Source organism: Oncorhynchus mykiss, chromosome 9 (assembly GCF_013265735.2).
Source record: "Oncorhynchus mykiss isolate Arlee chromosome 9, USDA_OmykA_1.1, whole genome shotgun sequence".
NCBI lineage: Eukaryota > Metazoa > Chordata > Actinopteri > Salmoniformes > Salmonidae > Oncorhynchus > Oncorhynchus mykiss.
Genome location: NC_048573.1, coordinates 12,564,504 through 12,583,508, shown reverse-complemented (window position 1 = coordinate 12,583,508; position 19,005 = coordinate 12,564,504). Strand labels below are relative to the sequence as shown.

Below are 19,005 nucleotides of genomic sequence, written 5' to 3'. Positions count from 1 at the left end.
AGATCTGACTTTGGAATAAGTAACGCTTCTATGGACCATTAAGTGACAACACAATATTGATATTCTTCTACGACAAGGCATCTCTAAGTCAGCGGTTTTAACGTCTCACGCCCTCTTCGACAGTGATAGTAAACGTTTGTGACGTACTCCATGGATAGTGTGCGCACGGCGCGAGGAGGGTGCAGATGCTCATGATATCCAGCTTCGCTCGGGGAGTTTAAAGTAGGGCTACAACATGAACAAGTTAATTATGTCAACCGCGGAACCAGAGGTGGAACCCGTGGCGGTGGTTAACCGTATGGACACTAGCACTCGCCATTACCGGAGAGAGCTCTCAGCAGAAGACCACAACCATGATCCGGTAAAAAAGGGGACCAGAAGTAGAAAAATGGGTGAGTCATTGATCCATAAAGTGACATTAAAATGACACACAGATCCACAATCTGCCTCTGCAGTAGTAGCATACCGTGATATTGTTTTTAGGACTACCAGTCAAGTCTCAGAACACCTCATTCAAGGGTTTTTCTTTATTTTTACAATTTTCTACATTGTAGAATAATAGTGAAGACATCAAAACGGTGAAATAACACATATGGAATCATGTTGTAACCAAAAAAGTGTTAAACAAATCAAAATATATTTTATATTTGAGAATCTTCAAATAGCCACTCTTGGCTTTGATGACAGCTTTGCACACTCTTGGCATTCTCTCAACCAGCTTCATGAGGTAGTCACCTGGAATGCATTTCAATTAACAGGTGTGCCGCCAACCTTAAGTTATTTTGTGGAATTTCTTTCCTTCTTAATGCGTTTGACCCAATCAGTTGTGATGTGACAAGGTGGGGGGTGCACAGAAGATGGCATTTTACCATAAGGGTTAAGTCCATATTATGTCAAGAACAGCTCAAATAAGCAAAGAGAAACGACAGTCCATCATTACTTTAAGACATGAAGGTCAGTCAATCCGGACAAATTCAAGAACTTTGAAAGTTTCTTCAAGTGCAGTCGCAAAAACCATCAAGCACTATGATGAAACTGGCTCTCATGAGGAACGACACAGGAAAGGAAGACCCAGACGTACCTCTGCTGCAGAGGATAAGTTCATTAGAGTTACTAGCCCCAGAAATTGTAGCCCAAATAAATGCTTCACAGAGTTCAAGTAACATACACATCTCAACATCAACTGTTCATAGGAGAATTAGGCCTTCATGGTTGAATTGCTGCAAATAAACCACTACTAAAGGACACCAATAATAAGAAGTCTTGCTTGGGCCAAGAAACACGACCAGTGGACATTAGACCGGTGGATATCTGTCCTTTGGTCTGATGAGAGATTTTGGGTTCCAACCGCCGTGGCTTTGTGAGATGCGGTGTCGGGTGAACGGATTATTTCTGCATGTGTATGTCCCACGGTAAAGCATGGAGGAGGTGTTATTGTGTGGGGGTGCTTTGCTGGTGACACTGTCTGTGCTAGTCATACAAGCTCAGTTTAAAAGAGGGTTATTTGACAACTTGATTGTTGTTTCAGTTCTATCTATGGTGGTCTGTTTTGTGACCCTGCCCCCTTTCTCTCAATTCTTCCTTCTTGTTTAGTTGGGGACACTGTTATGAAATCAGAACTTGACAGATTTCCTCCTGTCTCCCTCTCTCTCTGTGTGTGTGTGTGTGTGTGTGTGTGTGTGTGTGTGTGTGTGTGTGTGTGTGTGAGAAAGCGATAGCACACACAGGAAACATGGGTAGAGGACTAGGGATCATATGTTTTCCTGCTCTTGTCATAATAAACACATAAAGGACATTTCAACCGCTAGCCAAAAGGCCCATAAAGGACCTTTGGGCATGTCACCTTTTAATTTGTAGGTTATTTTGTTTACCTACTTCTTACAATCGATCAAAGTAGCATACATACTGTGTTCAGTATTAAATGAACATGTCTGTATATTGCAGAGCGCTCCAGCTCCAGAGGAGCAGGCACATCCGAAGACGGCTTCCCAACAGGTGACTAACTAATAACTGGATCTACTTTACAGGGCTGATCTACAATCAATTCCCACTGGTCCATGTAATCTTATTCATTATGATCTACAAGGCTAAACTGATCCTAGATCATACCCTGAGACACTGTATTAATACAGACCCAGAAATATGACACCTTTCAGTGAAAGGGGGATTTCCATTTTCAATCGACCAATGTATGTATATCAGACACTTCATTCTCATTGTGGAAACTCAGAATTTAACAGAATGGAATTTCATGCAGGTTCCAACCACAGTATTTCCAAAAGAAGGGGGGAGAGTTTGGGGTTTGGCTGTGGTAGTTGGAGTAAAGTTATGGTTTATGGGTTTAACTCTCTCTCTTGCCATTATGAGCTCTAAGATTCAACTGTGGGTTTTGAATGACTCATTCTGCTATGAACCATCAGGCTATTTCATACAGCCTCATGCTTCCAGTATCAACATAGGGGTAGAGAGTAGCCTGAGTGCCAGCCTATTTGTGCTATCATGCCAACTCCCTGTCACTCAATAATGACGGCAATGGAGACAGATCTGGGACCAGGCTAGGTTGAGCGCAACACACTGAGCACTGCTGTAGTGGTTTGACCCACGCTATGACTGCAGACTCAAAGTCAACCATTAAAAAGGCGAGGTGACATATTACAATCATATAAGTTATGAGTTAAGAGGTTCATGTTCGTTCAGTAGGAAGCAGTTTTTATATTTTGTATATTTCTACTGTGGTTTTTAGTGTACCAATAAACAACTTACTGCAGTTATTGTGTGTTCTGCACTCTTTCTTCTCTTGTCTCACCAAAGCAGTAGCCTGTATGCTATTAAACTAGAATTCACTAGCCTGGTCCCAGATCGGTTTGTGCTGTCTTGCTAACTCCTATGGTTATTGTTACATTTGGTGTGACAGTGACCATAGGAGATGGCAAGACAGCACAAACAGATCTGGGACCAGGCTGGAAATTCACTTCTCATTATGGAAAAATCATGTATTTGACAGTGAATTTGAACTATGATTCTTGTACCTTGGACCTGAGAGAGCCTGAGAAAGCCACTTTGAAGTCATTGATTAATCTCTGTGGGTCATTCACTGTCAATCACAGGGTCACCAGACCAGTCCCTTACTGAAAAACAACATGAATGTCATGTGGACACATATTAAGTGTTCCAAAAACACATGTTTTCATGTGATCACGTGATCGTATGTGATGTTACTATGATAACACGAGACATGTAAAGCAACATATGATAACATGGAACTACACACGTGAAAACGTGATCAAGTGTTCCAAAAACACATGATTTCACATTCAATTTCACATGTGAAATCATGTGGTTTTTCTGTAAGTGGTGAGATGATTGTGTCCAAAATGGCCGTTGGTTAATAAAGAAACAGGAAGTAAAGTTGAGGATACAGTATTAGTACTGTACCTGTCAGGATATTGACATTGTTGTTCGGAGTCGTTTTTGGTCTTTTAACTATGACAAACCTCAAACAACACTTTTGAACTGCTGACTGAAGTGAATTACTTCTACGTGGTGTTTTGAGAAATAGCATTATTGTTTATTACAAAGTCACCAGAGTATCTCTGTCACCTCTTCTCTCCCACAAAACATTAACTAGAGAAGGATTGCCCATACTCAGCTTGTCATAGACTGTAATGGTGATTTTTACCGTGTCCTTGCGTGTTTCCAGCGCTGCCCATGCTGTTGGCCATGGTGGAGGGGCCGGACAAGCTTCCTGCAGACGAGGGGTCACAGGAAGTGCTGAGGGGGAAACTCCGCCTCCTGGAGGCCGACAGCATAGAGGTCAACGCTCTCTTCATGGTATAACACTCTATTAACCTTTATGTATCCAGGTTAGTCTTGTCACAGGTTGGCATTTATTTTCAGAAATCTTGACCTGGAGGCATCGCTGCAGAGTGGTCAGTAGCTAGCACAGCCACAAAGTCATAAAACCTGATATTAACCTTAAATGAAGACACAAAATATCATTTTTGTTTTCATGAACTACGATATAGACAATTTTGACTTTGCAGTTGGCCCATTTAGTGGAAATCGCTCAGTTCTGCCTCCAGGGAAAGATTCAGGACAATAAATGTTAACCTATGTAATTTTCATGTAATCCTTATTGACAGCTGTAATCTATATCTACTCCTGTAATCTATATATGCTGCTAAAAATGCATTTGCTATGATACTGTACTCAGCACAGTCACACCCCATTTTGTCAATGCTTTGTCACAGCTTTTGTGGAATTATCGCAAGTGTGAAAAGTTATAGTGAATATAATGAATGCATTGTGTATGGTCATATCACCAGTTTTGCATTTGAAGTGTTTGTGTTATCAGGTTGTATTTGTTCTTATTGAGTTAGTACTTTATTAACATATTACATTGCTTTATACAGTAGTTTGTGAGAAATCATGTACATTTAGAACTCTTCTCTGTTCTCCTCTCCTGTGCTTTTAGGAACTATCAGCTCGGCTTGTTTCCATCAACTGTGAAGAAAACGCCATATTTGTCACATTCAAAACATTTGAAGAGATATGGAGGTTCACCACGTATTACACAATGGGTAATGTCGTCTAGTATAAGAAGTACTAGATATAGTATGGGGTTTTTATTTACATGAATGATACACAAGTTCTGAATCCTAACTTAACATACATGGTTATAGAATACAGTGGGGCAAAAAAGTATTTAGTCAGCCACCAATTGTGCAAGTTCTCCCACTTAAAAAGATGAGAGAGGCCTGTAATTTTCATCATATGACAGACAAAATGAGAAGGAAAAAATCCAGAAATCACATTGTAGGATTTTTAATGAATTTATTTGCAAATGATGGTGGAAAATAAGTATTTGGTCAATAACAAAAGTTTATCTCAATACTTTGTTATATACCCTTTGTTGGCAATGACAGAGGTCAAATGTTTTCTGTAAGTCTTCACAAGGTTTTCACACACTGTTGCTGGTATTTTGGCCCATTCCTCCATACAGATCTCCTCTAGAGCAGTGATGTTTTGGGGCTGTTGCTGGGCAACACGGACTTTCAACTCCCTCCAAAGATTTTCTATGGGGTTGAGATCTGGAGACTGGCTAGGCCACTCCAGGACCTTGAAATGCTTCTTACGAAGCCACTCCTTCATTGCTCGGGCGGTGTGTATTGCATTGACATGCTGAAAGACCCAGCCACGTTTCATCTTCAATGCCCTTGCTGATGGAAGGAGGTTTTTACTCAAAATCTCACGATACATGGCCCCATTCATTCTTTCCTTTACACGGATCAGTCGTCCTGGTCCATTTGCAGAAAAACAGCCCCAAAGCATGAAGTTTGCATCTCCATGCTTCACAGTAGGTATGGTGTTCTTTGGATGCAACTCAGCATTCTTTGTCCTCCAAACACGACGAGTTGAGTTTTTACCAAAAAGTTATATTTTGGTTTCATCTGACCATATGACATTCTTCCAATCTTCTTCTGGATCATCCAAATGCTCTCTAGAAAACTTATGAATTGAAAAACTGTATGGCAGAGAGGGATGAGGCAAAGGTAATAGCAAATAAATCTGACAACACAGCAGACTGGCAAACATACAGTAAATTGACAAGTCACGTAACTCAACTAAACAAAAAGGAGAATAAACTATACTATGGAAGAAAGATGAATGAAAGTTAAAAGTGCTGGAGTACTTTAAATACAATTGTAGGCAAGAACGCAAACTCGGCTCCATCTTTCATTGAGGCAGATGGCTTGTTCATAACAAAACCCTTTGATATTGCCAACCACTTGAATAACTGTTTTGTTGACAAGATTAGCAGACTTAGGTATGACATGCAAACAATAAATGCTGAGTCTTCATATTCATGCATAATGGACCAAATAATGAAAGACAAGCACTGTAGTTTCAAGTTCCTCAAAGTGGGTGTGGAAGAGGTGAAAAAAATAGTTGCTATCGGGACAAATCACCTGGTGCCAACAACCTGGATGGTCAATTGTTTAGGTTGGTAGCAGAATACATTGTGACTCCTGTTTGGCCCATCTTCAATTTAAGCTTAGAAGATGCCGTTTGCCCTCAGACATGGAGGGGTCTGAGGTCATTTCTACCGAAATATAGCAGAGCACCCTTTAATGGCCTCCCGAGTGTCGCAGCGGTCTAAGGCACTGCATCTCAGTGCAAGGGGCTTCACTACAGTCACTGGTTCAAATCCAGACATGATTGGGAGTCCCATAGGGTGGTGCACAGCGTCAGCCAACCCCGGCTAAAGCCGAACGTCATTGTAAATAAGAATTTGTTCTTAACTGACTAGTTAAACAAATATATATATGTGTTTAAATGGTTCAATCAGCCTGTTGCAAGTGCTTAGCAAACTTCTGGGAAAAAGTAGTTTTTTCAAGTTATTTTACAGAAAATGAAGGGCACTTTATATAGGGCACTGACACAAATGACTGATGATTGGCTGAAAGAAATTGATAGTAAAAAGATTGAGTTGTTTTGTTGGACTTCAGTGGATTTGAATCCTCTGCCTTTATTATGGATAGAGTTACAATTATAATAGAACACAGAGGGTTTTCATTAATGGAATCCTCTCTCTCTCTTCGTTAATGGAAGCCTCTACAAATTCAGTGTGGTGTACCGCAGGGCAGCCGGCTAGGGCCATTTTTGTTTTCTATTTTTACAAATGACCTTCCACTAACCTTGAATAAAGCCTGTGTCTCTGTACGCTGATGACTCAACAGTATACATGTCGCCTGTAGCATGAAAATAAATAACTGAGACACTTAACATAGAGTTCCAGTCAGTTATAGAATGGGTAACTAGCAATAGGCTGGTGCTAAATATCTCTAACTAAAAGCATAGTTTTTGGGACAAATCACTCGCTTAACACTAAACCTCATCTGGATCTATTATTGAATAATGTGGCTATTGAGCAAGTTGAGGAGACTAAACTGCTGGGTCTAACCCTAAATAGCAAGCTATCATGGTCAAAAGATATGGACTTAATGGTTGCTAAAATGGGAAGAGGTCTGTCCATGATAGGGCGTTGCTCTGCCTTCTTGACATCTCCGTCGACCAGACAGGTCCTACAGGCCCTAGTTTTGTCGCACCCAGCTACAGGCCCTAGTTTTGTCGCACCCAGCTTTGTGGTCATGTGTGGCAAAGAACGAGTGCCAGTAACATGCATGTCAGTCTCTCCTGGCTCAAAGTTGACTGCATCACTATTGCTCTTTGTGTGAGGTGTTGAAGGTACCGAATTGTCTGTTCAAGCAGTTGGCACACACAACAGAAAACATGCAACCAGAGGTATCTTCACAGTCCCCAGGTCCAGAACAGAGGCTGGGAAACGCACAGTATTAAATGGAGGCATGACTACAGGGAACTCTCTGCCACACCAAGTAACTCAAGCTAGCAATTAAACCAGTTTAAAAAAAAACAGATACAAAAACACCTTACAGCACAAAAGGGACTGTGACGAGACACAGACATTTTTATAGTGTATTGTAATTTGCACTGTACTGTGTATTAGACCTAGATGTTGTGTGCATGTACTGATATGTAGGTGTCGTGACTTGACTTTTAACATTAATCTGAACACTGTTATATATCTAATCAACTGTGTTGTTACCCGATCAAATGAATCATGTAACAATTAACTCATTAGGATCTGGGGCACCACGAGAGCAGTTATTTAAAGAGTTACCATCTCCCGAATTAAACTCTAAAGGTCTTTACCTATCACATCTATAAACAGTCAACTTATTAATCATAACCTTGTATCATATCATCATTCTGAACAGTCTCATTCTGAACAGTCTCTTAACCTCTTTGCATCTGCAAAAACCCGAGCCTTACTCGGTAAGATTCAGTACTATACAAATCGATTGAATTATTTATTTACTAGCTAATTAAATGGTAACACAAGATAAACATACACACTTAATACATTAAAAACAGGTCCCTGGTGGACTGACAACAATAGGGCTACTTGTTACAAAAGACATGGAGAGGGCGAGAGAGGGAGTGGTACCGAGACACATAACGTTGGTACATTTGGAAACTACTCTCACTCGATTTTTTACTCCAAGCGGGTGGCGGCACAGCAACCACCCGCGTGGAGTAAGCAATCATGTATGTATTTACATTAAAATTCTTAACCCATCATTTTATCCAGTTTGTTCAAAAGGGGCGGTTCTGTCAGGCTGACACACTCTCTGACCTCAATCAAGGGGGCGGTGACTATTTACTGTGCACAGTTATAGAAACAATTTCCTCTTAGTTTCTAAAATCACATCCCTCTCTTAACAAAAACACTAATACTTTTTCATATAGCATGCACAACGCAGAGGAGGGAAACTTTGTACATGTCGTATGTATATTTTCCAAGTTACAGTATTTCCTTTATAATATTTTTAATGACATCACAAAATAACAACCAAACCGACATTAGTGTTATTTTAGGTCGCCTCTGACAAATCCCCACATTCTATATTAGAAATATTGTTCTAGTAGTTGCTTTTGAACGTGTTAGACTTTTGGCGCGAAAACTCTTATTAAAACAAAGTACATTCCTTGAGGGAATTTAAAGAGGGATGTCTGAATGTTTTGTCCTTGATTTACAACAGGGTGTGAGGTGTTAATCCCCACCAGTTCCCTCCTCCCCCTCTGCGGGTGAGAGGGGGTCTGGTTGAAGTTATTTATTGCAAAGCTGATCTGACCTATTTGGATCCTCACAGGACAGTCATGACATAGGCTATATGTCACGTTTTAAATGTATGTATTTCAGTCCTTGACTAATAATGTTCTGTACTATGTATTATATCATGTTTCATGTGGACCCCAGGAAGAGTAGTTAATGCTTTTGTAGCGGCTAATGGGGATCCTAATAAATACCAAACAAAGTAGAGGTCTTCACGGGTTCGGGTGGACCCGATATACCCGACCCGGGCCTAAACAGGTTCGGGTCTGAAATAACAAAGTAACTGATTTTATATCTCCGATTGAAATCAATACATAAACTACTTCTAGACCAGGACTTCTGACTGACCTCTGACATATTGACATCTGACCTCTGTTCCCCAGGCTTTCTGGGTCAGTGCATGGAGAACCTGCTGTTGGACCAGGACTTCTGGTTGAGTTCTCTGGACCAGGAGTACTTTGCCATAGAGATCTCTATCCAAGAGGAGACTCTCAACCTCATGTACAAAGGCATCCTCATGCAAGAGGGTAACTCGCCGAGTGACACACAGATTTAAAATATCTGACTTCGACAGCTTTTGGTACCCACATTCACTGTGGTATATTCAGAATAGTGTATTCAGAATATACAGAAGCACTTAATTTGATAAGTCAGCACATACAGATCACATGAACATTGAGTATCCATGTTATGCTGTTATGAGATGTTATACATGTTAAACTCTTAATTACAATGCTACAAATGATTAGTTATTTAGTTATACCCACAAATAAAGTATGACAAATCTCCCCCTCTGTCAGGTTCCTTGTTCGCCAGCTGCAGCTCCACCCAGATGTTCGACAGCTCCACCTCTGGTAGAGACCTCTACCTGGAGCAGGGGGACATCGCCCTGTTTGAGCCCCCGTTCCTGGGCTCGGGGTGGACCGTACTCTCCCTGGGGGATGGAGCCCGGGGGACCAAACCCAAACCAGCCCTGGAGCCCGTCATCCCCTTCCACCAGTTAGTACTTTGCCTAGTGTATACTTAGCTATTTCATTCTTAGTCAATACAGAAGAAGCATACTGCTAATTTTCCAAGTTTCACCTTTTTATTCACGTATTTCGTTCCTGTTTCCGCCCTATAGATGGTTCCTCAAATCATGTGCGGAGAACATCTTAGTTGGCAGTGGCAAGCCAGCATGTGGTTTCCCCTGCCAGTTTGGTAAGAACAACCTTGTTTGAATTCCACTTGACAATCCTAATTCTAAGGGCTTCACTTTTCCTTTTTCTCATAGAATTAGAGTTATGTGGAGGAATTCTAATGAATCTCTCCTGTCCACCTCTCTCTCCCCATGCTAGCCACTGGCTCTTGCGTGGCCACTGTTGAGTATGACGCCGGTGGGCCAGACGAGCTAAGCCTGGAGCAGGGCGACCGCATCATCATTGTGGGCCTGTTGGTGTCGTGCTTCGAGTGGTTCACTGGCAGACTGGAGAGGACAGGAGAAGTGGGATTGGTGATGACAACACTGGTAGGACCGGCCGATAGCCTTTGTGAGTAAGTGTGTCCTTCTGCTGAGTTATATATTGATTACCTGGTTAACTGGTTAACTGGTTAACTGCATCAGATTAGCTGCGTCATCATGTATACAGTAGTGATATATTCATAGAATTAAATAGAACAATTACATGGTGATTGGTGTGCCAGCAACTATGCAGCTCGATGGTATCAGCTACTCAAGTGTAGTTTTCCACACTCAACAGTTTCCTATGTGTATCAAGAATGGTCCACCACCCAAAGGACATCCAGCCAACTTGACACAACTGTGGGAAGCATTGTAGTCAACATGGGCCAGCATCACTGTGGAATGCTTTCGACACCTTGTAGAGTCTGTTCCCCGATGAATTTAGGCTGTTCTGAAAGGAAAGGGGGGGGGGGCGCAACTCAATAATAGCACACTTGGTTTATCTCTATGGGTGTATTACAGTAAATGTACAAAGGCACACTGTGGACAATGCTTTCAGAGCCATGTTGAATATGTTCAAACCCACATCGTAGCTCCTCACGTTCCTTTCAGAAGGTGTTATCATTCTACCTTGTCTGAAATTAGTAGACATTTAGTTTTATTAACTCCATTCTAGGGCGTCTGACATTTTCCTAGAGAAAGAAGAGAGGTTGTTTTTCAACCTGAAAGAAGATCAGATTAAAGAGGAGACAATCGCCTTGCTGAAAAAAATCAACCAGAATGATGTTGGACACGTCTACAAACTTGGTGAGACAGAAATTGGGAAATGATCAGGGGCTTTTCTTGGTGATGAACAGCTGCCAGCAAGTACAGCTTGTTTTTATTTTTTGCTCTCTTCGACTTGCTTACTGTGTAAAGACGGTCTGTTTTGATATTGATTCATTAATTATTGCTTTCATTCCAGATCTGATTGCTCAACCGGATTCTCCAAATGAACCAACTCAAAGTAGGGGTATTTATTGTCTGCTTTGTACTTATGGACTATTGGGTTTGAGTATTTTTTTTCTCAACTTGGAAAACTTTCAAATAATTCCCTTTTTCTGATTCTTCCCACATATCAACAAAATCATAAATAAGGATCTTCATCTAATGTCTTGCAGATGGTTCCCAAGGCAACATGGACGCTCACCAACAAGCAGAACTGAGGAGGAAGATTGAAGAGATTCTGCTAAAAGGGAAGATGAAATCGAAGGTGCCTCATGCAACTGTGACAACAAATGGAACTCTGGAGGACCAGAGTGAGACCTCTAAGACTACATTACCAAGCGGGCCTCACTTCACAATCCAACCAGTTGAGGAAGGCACCACCACCAACCAGGAGAAATTCCTTCCTCTTCTATCCTTCCTGGGTGGCAGCAACTACAAGCCAGAGTTTGGCGACCTCTATGGCCAAACTCCGGAACAGCTCCTCGCCACTTTCACTGGCCACTCGGACGACGTTGACAAATTAGTGGCGTATCTAGGTGTTGCCAGGGAAACTGCCAGGAAGAAACGTCTCCATTGGTCCCAGAGCCGCCTCTGTTTCCTTTTGGGGAAACTCTGCGCAGGACGATCAAAATTTTCCCAGGCTCGCGTCTACTTCGAGGAGGCCCTTAGCGTCCCTCGAGACATCTTCACGGACATGCTAATGCTAGCTAGCATCTACGCTAACCTAGCGGTGATCTATCTCATGCAGAAAAATACAGAGAAATACTTGGCTCTGTCGGAGCGGATCGCTGCGCTGCTAATGGGCATCCCTTACTGCGTCTCGACAGTGGAGAAAGACTCAGAAGTTCTGAAATTTATCCTGAAGAAGGCGGTGCTTAGTCACAATAAGATGGCAGAAGCCAGAGCATGCTTCCTTTTGGCCAAGCTCTACTGGAGGCGAGGTGAGGCGGCGGACACCATTCCGTTCCTGGAGAGGCTTCTGGTTCTCTTGACGGAGCCCCCTGGTGTCCGGAGCGTCGTGCCCAGCCATGGCTACCTCAGCCTGGCGGGGCTGTACAGCCAGCTCTCCCTCCCTCACCTCTGTGTCAGCTCGGCCAGGAGAGCCACGATGCATCCGTCTGCTAGGCTAGCCGATTGTCTGAATGGAATGGGGCTGGTTCTGGAGAACACAGACAGACTCTATGGGATCCGGAAGCAGGACGTCGCCATTCCGGCTCAAGTGGCTCCATATCTCAGCCGGTCGCTCTCCTTCACTGGGCAATTAGATGGAGTCGGTGGCACTGGTGACCACACTCTAAGCCAGGCTCTAACACTCTGCCTATCCCAGCTGTTTCAGGAACATGGGATGCTAGGTCACGCCGTACGCTCCATGCACACTCTCATAGACCATCATTGTGTGCCGTCATCATCATCGGGCACCTCTAGCATTCCTGAACGAAACATCGCCCTTGTGTGGCTAGCATGGCTCCACATCTGTAACAGCCAACCAGAGGTTTCTCTAGACGTCCTCGACTCAGTGCTGGCCTCCATGCCAGAACATTGCACTACCCCACAGGAAGGTACACTTAAGTTGTTATTTTGCACATACTATACTGTTGAACTTACCTCTACATATGTCTTTTTTTTGTAGATATCTTGTAATGCTTGTTTGTGTTATTGTAAAAATATGTGAGTATTTGTATCGTTTATTTACTACTGCTGTAAGTATGACAAACTAATTTGCCCTTAGAGATTAATGAAGTACAATCTCATCTCAAGGACTGGTCCACAACATGAGGGGTGTAGCCTTGCGAAGCATGGGGGACCTGAGGAGGGCAGCAGAGAGCTACCAGACGGCCATTGATGTGTGTGAGGAGTTTGAGGACAGGGCTAACTGGGCAGTAGCAGAAGCTAACCTGGGGTTATTGTGTCTGAAGGCTGGGGCTAAGGTATACAATCAGAAATATATTGTTATTTTATAGTGTTACTATTTCCTTCTTTTATTTAGACAATTTGTAAAACTTTTTAACTCTGCATTGTTTGGAATGGGCTCGTAAGTAAGCATTTCATGGTTTCGTCTACACCTGTTGTATTTGGCGCATGTGACAAATAACATTTGATTTGATATATGAATTATGATTACAAAATTCCCAGGTTTTCCAGAAATCCTGTTTGGAAAGAATCCGTGAATATTCCAACAGGGATTTCCCGGAAAATCAGTTAATTTTGGGGAAAGTTGGTGAAATGTTGCTACTTTAATTAGGATTCCAGATAGATTAGCAGTCCTGTCTCTTCATCCTCAGAGGTTAGCGGAGCAGCATCTAACAGAAGCTGTTGAGATGTTGTCAGTGCTGGAGGGACAAGAACATGAGGTTCATTTTATTCATTTTTTATTTTTACACATCCCTATTAGGAGAACTTTATTTGATTTATTTTTCATGTCAAAAAATTTACTATTTTATTTATTTATTTAGTTCAATGTAATATTTGTTATCGTTACAATTTACTGCAGGTGTCATTATGAATGCTTTCATAAAGCCTTTATAACAGCCATATAACATACATTATAACGTTTGTCATTAGTCGTTACCTTTTTGTTATTCAAGGTGAACTTTACCACCGTGCTGTTGGAGCTGGGACAGTACTGTGTGAACCAGAGACACCTGGACAGAGGAAAGATCTACTATGAATGGGCTCTACTCATGGCTATCAAGTCAAACCACTCAGACAGTACGTTCATTTGTTATTTTTGGTTGAAACCATCATTTCCTATTGTCACCACAATGCTACAGAACACATGGCTCACATACAGGTTCAAACACTATTCTCGCCACTAGCCATCAGCTGAATCAACATTAGGAGGTATGGGGAGCCTCTGAGAACGTTGGTATTGGATCCAAGGAAAGGAAATACTCTCAAGCCTGTGGTTAGTTTTTGTTGGAGAAACCGAGATGCAGAATCTTTGATACGTGAATATTTCCCTGCTAAAATGACATTGGTTATGCATTCTACAGTTCTATAATGTATTTATTTAAGATTTGAATGTTTAAATATTAAGTTACTATATACTGAACATATGGCATGAATTTCATTTGCAGTATACCCGATTCATCACTTCTGCCCCAAATATGTGTTACTCCTCTTGCTAATGTTGAGGCTTTAGCTCAGTAGGCTAACAGAAAGATGCTGTTAATCCGACTCTCCGTGCTCTATTCCCCTCTCCCAGGTCAGTTGAGCGTGACGCGACGCTTGTGCCACCTTTACAGAGCAGTGTGTCCGGATGAGGCCCAGTGCATAATCTACAACGAACATCAGCTGGCCCTGCTGGTGACCCGGGGAGACAGGAGACAGGAGGGAGAGGTGTTGGAGACCATCAGCCAGCTATACCTTAGTCTGGGGACAGAGAGGTCCGTCCGTCCATCCGTCCGTCCCTCTCTCTCTATCTATCTATTTGGCAGCAAATGATAACATTTCCCATGCTTTCCATCTCTGTGTCCAGGGCTAGGCGGTCTGCTCTGGACTACACCAAGCGTAGCCTGGGTATCTTCATAGACCTGGGCCGGAGGGAGAAGGAGGCTTACGCCTGGTTACAGGCTGGGAAGATATACCACCTGCTGGGCCAGACTGAACTGGTGGACCTTTATTTACAGGTCAGAACCTATTCTATAGCACAGTGCAGACAGCAGTCACTCAGAGTTACATTGACATGTTACCTCTTGTATTTCCTCCCAGGTGGCCCAAGATGTGGGGGTGAGTACAGGAGACACACACTTCATCCTACAGCTGCTGGAGGCAGCAGGGGACGTCTTCTTCAACAGCTCAACGGAGAGAGAGAAGGCTGTCTGCTTCTATGGGGTACGACACAGACGCACACACTGCTTCTATGGGGTAGGACAGAGGTGGTGTATGTATGTGTGTGACCCACCTCGTGTGTGTGTGTGTGTGTGTTAGGACCGTGCCCTGCCCATCGCAGTGAAAACCAGCAGTACAGAGGTCAGACTGAGACTTTCTAACAAGCTGGTGGAGCTGCTGCTGCAGATGAAGCTGTATGGAGAGGCTGTTGAGTACGCCCAGACCGCCCTGGACATCAGTGTTAAACTGGGTAGGACACACAACAGAGACAGTCCTTGCTTTTATTTTCCAATAGAAATATGTATTTACATATCGCAGATGCTCTTATCCAGAGTGAATTACAGTCAGTGCATTCCAGTAAGGTTTGGCAGGAAAAAACAACCACATCACAGTTGTTATTACAACAACAACAAAAAGCCGCCATCAGCAGAATCCAGGAAGTAAAAACAAGTGCAGCCTGGCTATAGCTCTTTCTGTGAAGAAATACTAACTAATGAAACCACGGTTGTACTTCATATAGGAAACCGTCTGAACGAGCGTGTGGCGTTCCACCGTCTGGCTACTCTGTACCACTGTCTGGGTCAGTTTGAGCTGGCTGAACACTATTACCTGAAGGCCCTCTCACTCTGCCCCACGCCCCTGGAGTTTGATGAGGAAACCCTGTACTATGTCAGGGTGTATCGGACGCTGGGGGACATTATATTCTATGACCTGAAGGTAATCAAATCAATCAATAAATCAATGGAATTCATGACTGGGCAGTTTGTTGTATTTTCAGGTTTTAAATACATATCTATAAGAAATTGAAATTTGATCCCAAAAGTTAAACTTTGAATTGCACTGAATTCCGTGTCAAGATGGAGTTGGTGCCAACCCTCGAAAACATGCAGAAAACATATGCATGAATTTCCATTTCATTGTGGCTATATAACGCTTGATTTACATGGACCAAACCAAAACGGCTTCAACGATTCCTCCACTGACCCGAACCAACCTTACCTCTAACCCCTAACTTTTCACCTTTGACCCTTAGGACCCGTATGACGCCGCAGGGTACTACCACCTAGCACTTGCTGCAGCCATGGACATCGGCAACAAGAAGTCCCAGCTCCAGCTCTGCACCCGATTGGCTACCATCTACCACAACTTCCTGGTCGATCGGGAACTGTCCCTCTTCTTCTACCAGAAAGCACGAGCGTTCGCCTCCGACCTCAATGTACGACGCATCAACCTCTCGCCAGACCAGATCTTCAGCAGTATGTCACAGTACAAGACGAACAGGGTGAACATCCAGGAACCAAGAAATAAGTCACCGCCAAACGGCCATCTTGGTTTGAAGTTAGTGAGAAGAGGGGAGAGGTTATAGCCTGGACCCAGATCTGTTTGTGCTCTTACCAACTCCAATGCTCATTGTCAAGCAAAACATGACAATGAGTTACAAGGAGTTGCTATGATAGCACAAACAGACTGGCACTCAGGCTAGAGAGTTTATGGGTGTTGGAGGATATTGTGCCAAGTGGGCGTTGTAGGCCTTCGTTCGGTTTAAATATGTAATTTTTGAACTGCTGAGATGTGTTAATGTGATTTTGCCAATCAGTGTTCTGTGCCTTACTGAACAATATCACTTAGAATAGAATCATACAGCAATGACTGAATATCTATAATTGTCTTCAGTTGATGACCTGAAATGAGTAAAGTCATGGTGAAAGTAATGAATCATGAAATAAAAAGTCAGAGAAGATAATGGAGAAGGTCCAGCTGTTGCAGGTTACAGTGGAGTGTGGAGTGAATTGCTCTGTGAGAGTGAAGACCACTTGGACTGCGCGGCTGGGCCCATATCCACAGTGTCTCATGGTAGGAGTGCTGATCTAGGATCTGTCCATACAGTCGTATTTATTCTGATCCAAAAGGCAAAACTGATCCTAAGTCAGCACTCTGATAAGCCGTCAATGCCTTTTTATGTATGATTAGCTAGTTTTCCATCCAATCGGCTCAAAGATTTTCATGCGAATATTCAACAATCCGCATAATGAAAATATGCACATTTTCCCATCAGTGGTGTTTCCACCCAACGGACTTGTTGTAGATAACAAATCAATGCGTGATGACGTAGTGCACACAAAATGTACTTTTTCGCTTAGGTTTTCATGTAATGAATAAAAATTGAAAGAGTCAATGTGTTTCCATGGCATTTTTGTTTTTTTTACTCTACTGATAGTTTTGTCACAGAAACTGTTGAGTTGAATAGAAAATGTGCCTCCTCTGGTCTGGGCATGTGCACTCTAGCCAACAGGTGGCAGATCCAGTACAGGTATGCTGTGCTGGTAGTCTACATCATGAGATTATTATGGATAAGAGAGAGAATATTTTTAGTTGTCAAATGTCGATCATCAAGTCACCAGAATAAGACCCTTGATATTTATTGGAAAGGAGCATCAAGCTCATCACCTTCCACTTTCCCCACCCTGTTAAGTTCATAACTTATTTCATCTGTAGCCTAATAAACTGCATGGTTTCCTGAGTCATAGTTGGAGGACCACACACCATATAATCTCGTGACTCCAAGTTTACTTCGATATGATGGTTATAATATAAATGATTATATTGTATGTTGTGTAGTAAGCTGTTAGTAGCCCATGTGCTTCACTCTAATAATTTAGTCTATTTCCCCCTCTTAATTTCACATACTGTTCTGACTAGGTGGTGCACATGTAGCCTATAACCTGTTTTAGAGAAATGTAATCATTGAATATTGTAAGTGTTTTCATTGTTTGCTTATATGCCCCCTTTATCCTAAAATTCTGACTTGGTGTACAGGGAGAATACTGTAAGAACGGCCCTTGTTCTGAATTCTGTCACTCTACATTTCAAAAGTGCTGAACAAATAGTTATATTGACTACGTCTGTCATCGCTCGTTCAGTTAAGGTCTTAATCGAAATGATGGATGGCCTCTTATCCGCTAAACCTTATGGTTTAGTTTGTACATCTCAATTGTCAGTAGAAATCACGTTTGTTTAAGGAAGTCGGCCATATCAGCTATGTTTTTTTAAAGGCAATAAATGAGGCTGAATTAACTGCAATTCATGTATTGTGTTGTGTCTTTGCTGGCATGCATCCCCAAAGAATTTGGGGGATTTGCCCCACCAAGATATACATGCTAAAATTGCCACTGACTGGGGCCACCGTGGGGCCCCTTGACAAGGGAAAAGCTCTGGGTCCTAGTTATAACGTCTAGTTATCCTACCAACATTTACGTTTTAGCAGAAGTTCTTATCCACAGCGAGTTGCAGTTACTACATTAATCTTAAGGTAGCTACAGTGCCCTCAGAATGTATTCATACCCCTTGACTTTTCTCACCCTTTTCTCACCCTCACGCAATACCCCATAATGACAGCGAAAACATGTTTCTAGAAATGTTTGCAAATTAATTGAAAATGAGATCTCATTTACATAAATATTCACACCCCTGAGTCAATACTTTGTAGAAGCACCTTTGGCTGTGTTTACAGCTTTGAGTCGTGTTGGGTATGGCTGTATCAATTTTGCTAATCTGAATTAGGGGATGTTCTCCCATTCTCCCCTTCAGATTTCCTCAAACGTGGAGCAGTGGTGAACAGCAATCTTCAAGTCTTTCCACAGATGTTCAATGGGATTCAAGCCTGGGCTTTGGCTGGGCCACTCAAGGACTTTCACATTCTTGTTCTGAAGCCATTCCTGCATTGCTTTGGCTGCATGCTTGGGGTCATTGTCCTGTTGGAACGTAAATCTTGGCCCCAGTCTAAGGTTGTTTGCACTCTGAAGCAGGTTCTCATCATGGATTTGCATGTATTTGCCATTCATTGTTCTCTCTGTCCTTACCATTCTCCCAGTCCCTGCCGCTGAAAAGTATCCCCATAGCATGATGCTGCCACCTCCATGTTTCACTGTAGGGATGGTGTTAGATGGGTAATGAGCTGTGCCTGGTTCTCCATAGCACTTTGCATTCAGTTAAAATGTTGACTCATCAGACCACAGTTTTTGAATAAAGTAATCAAAACTGTAGTATT

At 42.5% G+C, this 19,005-nt stretch overlaps 1 protein-coding gene across 2 annotated transcripts; it reads left to right on the top strand.

Moving 5' to 3' along the window:
• The first annotated feature begins 7 nt into the window (after positions 1-7).
• Positions 8-17,127, top strand: LOC110531482 (SH3 domain and tetratricopeptide repeat-containing protein 1). 2 transcript variants are annotated; one of them, XM_021614687.2, is made up of 20 exons: positions 8-392; positions 1,945-1,995; positions 3,701-3,831; positions 4,475-4,580; positions 9,082-9,225; positions 9,499-9,697; positions 9,822-9,898; positions 10,036-10,231; positions 10,816-10,946; positions 11,104-11,145; positions 11,300-12,685; positions 12,885-13,054; positions 13,409-13,477; positions 13,712-13,835; positions 14,332-14,512; positions 14,605-14,755; positions 14,838-14,960; positions 15,057-15,207; positions 15,478-15,674; positions 15,991-17,127. In XM_021614687.2, the coding sequence occupies exons 1-20, from the start codon at positions 236-238 to the stop codon at positions 16,321-16,323; spliced, it is 4,119 nt and encodes a 1,372-aa protein (XP_021470362.2). In that variant the 5' UTR covers positions 8-235; the 3' UTR covers positions 16,324-17,127. The 2 variants fall into 2 exon arrangements, with proteins under 2 accessions (XP_021470362.2, XP_021470361.2); XM_021614686.2 differs by having other exon boundaries at positions 11,104-11,151.
• The last annotated feature ends 1,878 nt before the right edge of the window (positions 17,128-19,005 follow it).